We start from the raw sequence: 8,257 nt of genomic DNA on the forward strand, positions 1-8,257 counted from the left end.
TGACCACAGGCTTGCAACTAGTTGCTTTTATTCGGCTTATAATTCTTCCCTGACAGAGTCTTCTTATAATTTGCTTAAACCATACCGCAAACAGCAGTTGCGAACCACTCGCACCAATGGCTCAATTGCCCCCGGGCTTCGTCCCCATTGCTTCTCCTCCTCCACCGTGGTGGCCATTCCATCCTTCACCACCGCCGCCGCCGTCCAGTGCCAAGCCATAGTCCACTCAAGGCAGGATACTCGCCGGCCTCCTCATCGGCGTCGTGGCGTCCTTGATCGACGGTGCGGCTGCTGCCGGCGTGCCTGCACCTGTACCACGCGGAGTGCATCGACCCGTGGCTGGAGGCGCACTCGACGTGCCCGATCTGCCGCTCGGACGCCGACCCGGCCGCGGGCGTCGGCTGGCTAACGTCTGTTTAGGTTTTTATATATATACGTAGCGAGGTCTACAGTACGTAGTACCGTGCTGCTTCAGAATTTGTATCACACATTCTCGAGTGTATTCTTATGGGAGATTTATTTTGCTTGTATTGTATCTATGCAACAGGAGGCGGGAAAATATAGAAATGATGTGGTACTATTTTGTTATTCTTTTGTTATTTGTCGAACAATTTCACAAATAGGTTGAACATTTTCATTCAACATATTAAAATCCTCTATGGAATATTCCCACATAATATGGAATATTCGTCATGAATTATTTATAGAAAAAAATGTTCACAGGGAACCAACCACACTGTTGATGCAATTTTTTTTCCGAATTAGCTACTTGTCAGTCGATTGGTTTTCCAGTTTGGGGTCAGCCGATTTTTGAACGAAGGAAAGACCTCGCCGGAGATAAGGAAAGACCTCGCCGGAGATAGGGAAGGGACTCGCCGTCATCACCTCAATATCTATCTTAGAGTTCGGGGTGGGGGGCGGTGGTGGGGCGGGGGCGCACTTCGCCGGAGAAAAAATCCAGTCGCGGGCGGGGCTAGAGGGATGGCCGGGGCGGCGGCTAGACCGGCGGTGGGGGCGGTTCTGGGGAGGGCAGGGCGGCGAGGCGGTCGCGGGAGCGCCGCCGGCCACGGGTGGCGGTGGCCGGCGATTCGGCCGGTGGCACGTTTGGCGGTTGGGGAGCTGAGGAAGAAGAAGATCTTGCTGCCACACGATTTTCATCCAACGGTTCAGGAATCGACTGACGCAAACTGAAATATTCAGTCGACTGAACTGTAGCCTCATCCATTTTTTTTCTCTTTTAGTGAAATGACATGCAACTCTCCTGCATGGTTTCAAAAGAAAAGGAGCTGAGCTGCGGGTGATCAAGTGTGTTCTGACTTTTGAGGTTGCTCCCTTTGTTTCGACGGAGCGCGTTTCAGTTCCCACACCGAGGAATACATTACTCTTATGTCTGAAAAATAATTACTATAAATTTGAGTCAGGTCTATCTAACAGCTCCCTTCACAGAGCGCTGATGTAAACACATCCAAACATGTAGTCCCTGTCAATGGCACACCAGCATAATCCCGAGCGAATAATCAGACAATATAAAACACGAGCCATGCGCCTATAGTCCTATCATGCACAGAAGGGTCTCTTCATTTGTTACGAACCCGTACTGCTATTGACCCCTTCAAATCAGTGGAATAAAAGGAGTGGTCGCTCTCGCTGCTGCTGCTGCTGCTGCTGCTGCTATGTTAACCACCAGAGAAGCGTCGGTTGAGGCTCCAACTATTCAGACAAACCAAACCTAATCATCAGAACCGTCCACTTCAGCTCGAAAACTTCGAAGAGGAGGCAGCACTGTGCACGCAACAAGAAGAGACATAAAATCGAATCATGTTGCTCCAGCGCCAGTTAGCCTACTCAACTGCGGCGCCCGTTCCCAGCCTCGAGCGCTATGCATTTCGCCATGTCGCCCGACAGCCTCCTCCACTTCTACGCCGCCGCGGCGGCCGTCACCGCCGCCTTCGGCCTCTTCTCGCTGTACAGGCACCTCGTGCGCCGCCGGCGGCACAACCCCGGCATGGAGGCTCCGGACGGGGATTCCGAGGAGCGCCGGCCGCTCGCGGTGACTACGGTGGCGTCGAGCCTTCTCCCGCCCTTCATGTACAACCGGCTCGTCCGGCACAGCGGCAAGGGCGACGGCGCGGGCTCGACGGAGTGCGCGGTCTGCCTCGGCGCCATCCGGGTAGGCGCCATGGCGAAGCTGCTGCCGGCGTGCGCCCACGTGTACCACGTCGAGTGCATCGACCTGTGGCTGGCCTCGCACTCGACGTGCCCTCTCTGCCGGCGCAGGGTCGGCGATGATCGCCCGGCTCAGGACCTTGCCTGTCTTTCACCTGCATAGATTGATCGACCATCACGTAGGCAAGACCGCAAGAGATATCTGTACAGTTTTTTTTCTTTTTTCCTTTTTGAACTTCGAGATAAAATCTGCATGTATGCTGGTGTATAGTGTGTGAACTGTAGACTCGTGTGTTTCACTGGAGTTGCATTCGGATTTCTCAGCCGTCAGGATCCCATGAAAGCATGAATTGATTGCCAAAATACACACTTCCAGTGTCAACATGTGAGATCGAGATATTTCTGGCCGATGCAGCATTCGAGCAGGGCAGCAGGGGAATGCATGACATAATGCCAATGTAATCATCAGGAATGCCATAATGAGATATTACACATAGCAGGAGATAAATACATAAAACGGAAGCAAGCCAAATAAAATGTCTTTTTCAAAGAAAGAAAACAAATAAAATGTTGTACTGGGAAGTGAATGAATGCATAAAATTGAAGCAAAAAAAATGCAATTACATGAGACGAGGGGCGGCAAGAACCTCTCTGATTGCTCATTTGCAAGACCAGGAAAAAAAGGGGGGAGCCATCCGAGAGAGGATCTTTTTTCCTCACTCCATGCTCCACCACATAGAGAACACACTGAATTGCTGCAGCTCAATGGTTGATCATATACATGACACGCAGACAGGAGTTTAAGCAAACCCATCAGAAATGCGAGGCAACAAAAAATGTTACAGACAGAGACATGCACAAAATAAATGACCGGGTGTCGAGTTGCCATGAAGAACTTTGGCTTAAATCTGCACCGGTGCGACCATAGGTTGTTATTCCCGTGAAGCTGCCATTTCTGGGGGATGAACTGCAGTGGGACAAGTATGGGGTTAATGGTTCTGCAGAGACTTGACATATCAAATTAAACAATACGTAGCTCAAAAAAGAATTTCCCATTATCCAGTTTCTAAGAACTGAAATAGGCAAAGTGGCTGCATTATTGTGACTCTTGGCTCAGGTGGGTTGATAATCTTGTTGATGAAGCTGTTTTTAGATATTTGGGTGTTTGGCTAACTGCCTTTTTTCATGACCCAGTTTCATAAAGGGATATAGTATTACTTTCTAGAACATATGAAATGTGAGAAGACCATTGGATCAAGAAAATCTAATCTTAACTTAATTTACCAAAACAGAGTAATTTTCACAACTTTCTTCCCGCAGCAGCTACAAAACATGCACAACACAATAACCGTAAGCTGAATCTAAAGTGTGTATCTTCAATAACGTAAAAAATTGCTTCTTCCATTCCATGCAACAGATGTGCTAATCACTTTGAAAGAACCTCCAAAACTTTGGGTAAGTATCTGGTGTATGTCTATGACCGGTAAAATTTATCTGATGACTAATTATGTGTACAACTAAATGTAGACATGCATGTCAATCTTAGATCATTCTCAGTCAATCAAAGATATAAAAATCATACGAAGGATGTCAGTTAATCAAAACTGCTTCTTAGTGCAAATCTTCAAAAGAACAAATAGACCCAAAGTTGATCATTTTTCTTTGTTTCCATTACTGAATGTACAGCCAACAATAGATATGGTTAAGCAATGTGTATGTATATGAAAGCAATAAATTAGTATTTTATTGTGACAGAAAAATAAGTTAGCTACACCAGTACCACACCATCAACATGGATGAAACAGATCATAACCGTGTGAGCTAGAAGGATATTGACTTGCTAGCATAGTGGAAGAAAAACTAGTGCAGAGGCAGAGCCAGGAATTGAACATGGTGATGAGCCGAGTTGAAAGTTTTGAAACCCAGTCACATGCTCACTAGATTAATATGTGATGAATGGAGAAGGGGATTAATACTGGATTAGTTTCTATGAACATCACGTAACATCATTAAAACTTAGAAAGAATTAGCACTACATAATTCCAAAGATTGATTGGTTAGACAAGCCGCATTACTAGTCTTGACCATACTAGAAGTACAAGACTAAAAGGGTATCATCACATGAACTCCGGGAAGAAAAAGGATAAGACTAATAGAATGCTTAGGTCCTATGATCAGACGAACACTTTCTTCATAGCTAGTGTTTATCCTAGTCCTGAGTCTAGTCTCAGCCACACAAAAAGGCCATGCAATCCATGTAGTTACTGATACAGAGATTTGGTCCTAACATCAGATGAACAATAGGACACACGAAGATCCCCTCCCTCCTCGAGCCACCGCCGCCGCTCTCCTCGACCCCCTCCCTCTCTATCTCCTCCCTCCCGATCTAATCTAGGCAGGCTTCGAGCCGCCATCGCCCTTCTCCTCACCGCCGCCGGAGCTCTGCGGGGCAAAGCCCAGGCAGGGGATGATGGCGGCGGCCGGGCCTTCCTCCGCCGCGGCTCCGGGATGTGGTTGAAGTGGAGATCCGCGTGTGCGTCGTCCGGCGACGACGGCGCAACGGTGAGGGCCCCTCCGCCGTCGATGGCTTACCCAGGAGGCGTGGCGGTTCCGGGCGGTGATGCGGCTCCGGTCGTGCGGTTTCCCAGCGGCAGACGTCACCCATGGGCATGCTAGATGATGGAGGATGTCGGTCTAGTGGTCCACCCATGGATGGATGCGAATTTGCCAGTGAAAGCTTGGCTCGGCCTCGGCCAGAACCGACAAAGGCGGCGCCTGCGGGCGTCGTTACCTCGTTGGAGGCGTTGTAGGGCGATTCACGTTCCCTGTGTGCCTCGCAGGAAACCCAGATTCGGGATTTCCAGATCGGATGATGACGAGGTTCCTGCGTCACCCCCATGGGGGCATCATCTTTGGGTTGTACATAGGTTGGGGAAACAAGTGTTTGGTGGTCTCCGTATGCTTCTCGTCCGGTGACCAAGGTGGAGCGTCGTGCCATCTACAGTATCGGCGACGACAAGTCTTGGCGGCTCGGCGCTGAATATCATTTGATGGGCCCGCACAAGAGCCTGGGCTATCCGGCGTCGTGGTGGCGTCGACGGCATAAGGGTGTGGCAAGATCAATGCATTGATTAAGATGAGATGCGGAAGAAGGCGGCGACGGATTCTACAGCGTGCGCATGCGGTGCACGTAGACGGTCTGTTAGACCGGTTGGTGCTTCCGGCTTGCCGACGGGCGGCATGGTGAGGCCCCCAGATTTCTTGGTGTGCATGGCACGAGGTCAAGGCACATCATCAATCCTGTAGTTAGGGCGACAATTTTCGTCAGGAAGGTGGTTTTGGGTCGATCTATGTAGTATTTGTTTTGTAAGGCCTTGTTGAATAATGCAATAAAGATGATTGTGTGCATTGCTCGATACAGAGGCCAAGGGTAATCCTCCTTTCCAAAAAAAAACAACAATTTAGGCAGAAGGCCAGAAGATTAACTAATACTCAGCCAATGGCGAATGCAGAGATACCATTAAGGAGTGAAAACTGAACTTGGAGGCCAGGCGCGGTGCACAAACCTGGAAGGAAACACGCAGTTCCCATGACCTGCAAAAACAAATGCCGGCGGCAGCACCGACACCACGGTGTTACAACTCCATAGCATTAATCCAACATTTAACGAAAGGAAAACAATGCTTGATAAATTTGAAATCAACGGACGCTTCATCATTCACGAGAGGATCCGAGACGAGTCGGTGCTTACTAGGGTTGAGGCCGATGAGCGCGGCGGCGCCGGAGAAGTCGCAGGCGGCGGGGCTGGCGGCGCCGCCGGATCGGAGGAAGTAGTCGTTGAAGGCGTAGGAGGCGTGCGCCAGGAGGTCGGGCGGCTCGTAGCAGGCGCCGCCCTGCTGGATGGCACGGCAGTCGGCGCCGCCGTTGGGGCCGCAGGCCCAGTCGATGGCCGACTGCAGCGGGCCGTCCTCGGCGTTGTTCTTCGCCACGCACCACAGCTGCCCGCCTCCGCTCACCCCGACCGCCCCCGCGGCGCCGCCGACGGCCGCGTGGGCTGCAAAGAGGAGGAGGGCGAGGTGGAGGGAGGGAGGCGAGGCTGCCACCATTGGAGGGAGGCGATTTGGGGGCGCCGAAGGAAGTTCCTGACTTCGGCCGGCCCCCGCGTCGCTTCGGTTGGGGCGACTCGGCGCCGAACCCTAGCCGCCGAACCTCCCCTCCCGCCTCCCCCCTCCCCCCTCGCCGCCGCCCGAGGGGATCTCCGGCGCCGCCCGCGGGGTCGTCAAGGACGGCGGCGGCGAGGATTTGCTGCTCCCGACCGGAGGGCTCCGGACGCCGAGGCGGCGGCCTCGGGTGGCGAGGCGGCGCTGTCTCCCTGCAAGCGGCGCCCCAGGTGGTGACCCTCCGTTTCCTTGGCCGCGAGGGTGGCGAGGGACGGCGGGAGTTGTCGCCGGTCGCGGCGGGTGCGGCGCTCCCCTCGCCCGCGGCTGGATCTGAAGGCGGCCCCTTCCCCCACGCAGCACTCTGCCCCGTCGGATCTGGTCGTCGGTAGCCTCTGGCCGCCGGATCCGGCGTTGGGCTGCCCGGAGATGCGGTTCGAATTGGGAGAAATCCTTGGCTGGGGTGCTCTAGCCACGACGGCGGCGACACCGGCCGGTGCCGCTCCCCTCCTTGGAGGCGCCGTCGAGTTTCGTGCCCTCTCCCTCCCGCTCCATGCCCGGGAGAAATCCCATGTCTTGCCGAGACAGGTCGACAACGGTGCAGCGTGCGCCGCCTCCTTCTTGAAGGTGCCGGCTTGGGCAAGGTGGGAGTGTGTTGTGGTGCTGGGCGGTGGTGGCTGGGTGGCTGCGTCTTCGGCGAGGGATTTGGAGCATGATGCTTTGTATCTGATCCAGTAATGGAGGCTCCATTTCTCCTTGCTGTTTGTTTGTTCAGTGACAGCTCTATTGTGCAGTTTTTCCTCTTCGTGCTTGTAGCAGTGGGCTGCGGTGTGGACTCTTCTGGTTCCCTTCGTGCAGCGGCGTGTCGAGCTGAGTATCTCCTTGGTGCACAGAATCATGCCCTTTCCTTGCTCTAGGGAGGGCAATTCCATCTTCCGGCGGTCCGGCGCCTTTCGAGCCAAGGCGAGGGGCAGGGGTCCCCTCCGGATTTGGAGAGGAGCGGCTTGGTTTTCGATGTGCACCTTCCAGGGTAGATGAGGGCTCGGTCCATCGACGTTGGGCAATGGCTGCCCGAAGCTCCCCTCTGTTTGTCCTACTGTCTATAGTCCACTTGGAGGACTCCGTTGACTACATGCTAGTGCTTCTCTGTTTACTTCTATAGGGCATGTAGTCTTTGGTGCTTGTAAGCTGCTTCGGCATCACCGTGTACCTGCAGTTTATTTTCCTTTCTGTTTTCCGTTGGTTGTATTGGTGGCCTTGTGTAATCCTTGGCCGGTTGATGGCTTTGTTAATTCAAAGTCGGGCTCTCCTTGAGCCTTGGTTCTAAAAAAATTTTGAGGGCGCCGGATTGGAGGACGCGGATGGCGCCGTTGCGGCTTGAGTGGAAGAAACAGCTCGGCGGGGAAAGCACAGCAGAGTGAAGTAGGGTGCTGCCGTAGCGGAATGTGCGACAGCACGGCGCGTCTCGAGGAGCTTTCGCCCTCGCTTCCGGCTGCTTTCTGGTCTGTACCGGACCCAGGAATCTGCTGCTCCTTTTTAGCTTTCCCTTCTTTTGTAAACAAAAACTAGAAAATGCCCCGCGCCATTGCAGCGGGAAACGATTAGAACTTTAGAAGTAATTTGAATTTCGAAATGAGTTTTTGTTAGACTAAGAATTTCAAATTGTTGGTGATCATTCTTGTCAGAGAAGAATAATAAAAACATTTTCTATGATGTCTAATTATGATGGGAATGGGTCGGCCCCGCTCTAGCCCGGGCCCGTGGCAGTTGGCCCCGCTGCTATTTCTAGGGACATGGAGCCGGTCCAACAGACCAGCAGTGGCTGGCCTCATATCCAATTGAATAACATGATCCAACCCACTTTAATATTACAAAATAGAGAGTAGTGACACAATAACATATTTTTGTATAGCTTCATACAGCAGTACAATTTT

General features: G+C 52.4%; 2 protein-coding genes across 2 annotated transcripts; one reads left to right on the plus strand and one right to left on the minus strand.

The window, feature by feature from the left end:
* Window positions 1-1,433: 1,433 nt before the first annotated feature.
* Window positions 1,434-2,651, plus strand: LOC119335672 (RING-H2 finger protein ATL39-like). The gene has a single exon (XM_037607769.1). The coding sequence runs from the start codon at window positions 1,880-1,882 to the stop codon at window positions 2,327-2,329; it is 450 nt and encodes a 149-aa protein (XP_037463666.1). The 5' UTR covers window positions 1,434-1,879; the 3' UTR covers window positions 2,330-2,651.
* An 83-nt stretch (window positions 2,652-2,734) lies between these two features.
* Window positions 2,735-6,299, minus strand: LOC119335671 (PLASMODESMATA CALLOSE-BINDING PROTEIN 5-like). Its single transcript, XM_037607767.1, has 3 exons — window positions 5,918-6,299; window positions 5,733-5,760; window positions 2,735-3,133 (listed from the first exon to the last, which is right to left on the minus strand). Exons 1-3 carry the CDS (start codon window positions 6,270-6,272, stop codon window positions 2,980-2,982), a joined length of 537 nt encoding a protein of 178 aa, XP_037463664.1. The 5' UTR covers window positions 6,273-6,299; the 3' UTR covers window positions 2,735-2,979.
* Between the last annotated feature and the right edge of the window lie 1,958 nt (window positions 6,300-8,257).

Source organism: Triticum dicoccoides, chromosome 7B (genome assembly GCF_002162155.2).
Source record: "Triticum dicoccoides isolate Atlit2015 ecotype Zavitan chromosome 7B, WEW_v2.0, whole genome shotgun sequence".
Taxonomy (NCBI): domain Eukaryota; kingdom Viridiplantae; phylum Streptophyta; class Magnoliopsida; order Poales; family Poaceae; genus Triticum; species Triticum dicoccoides.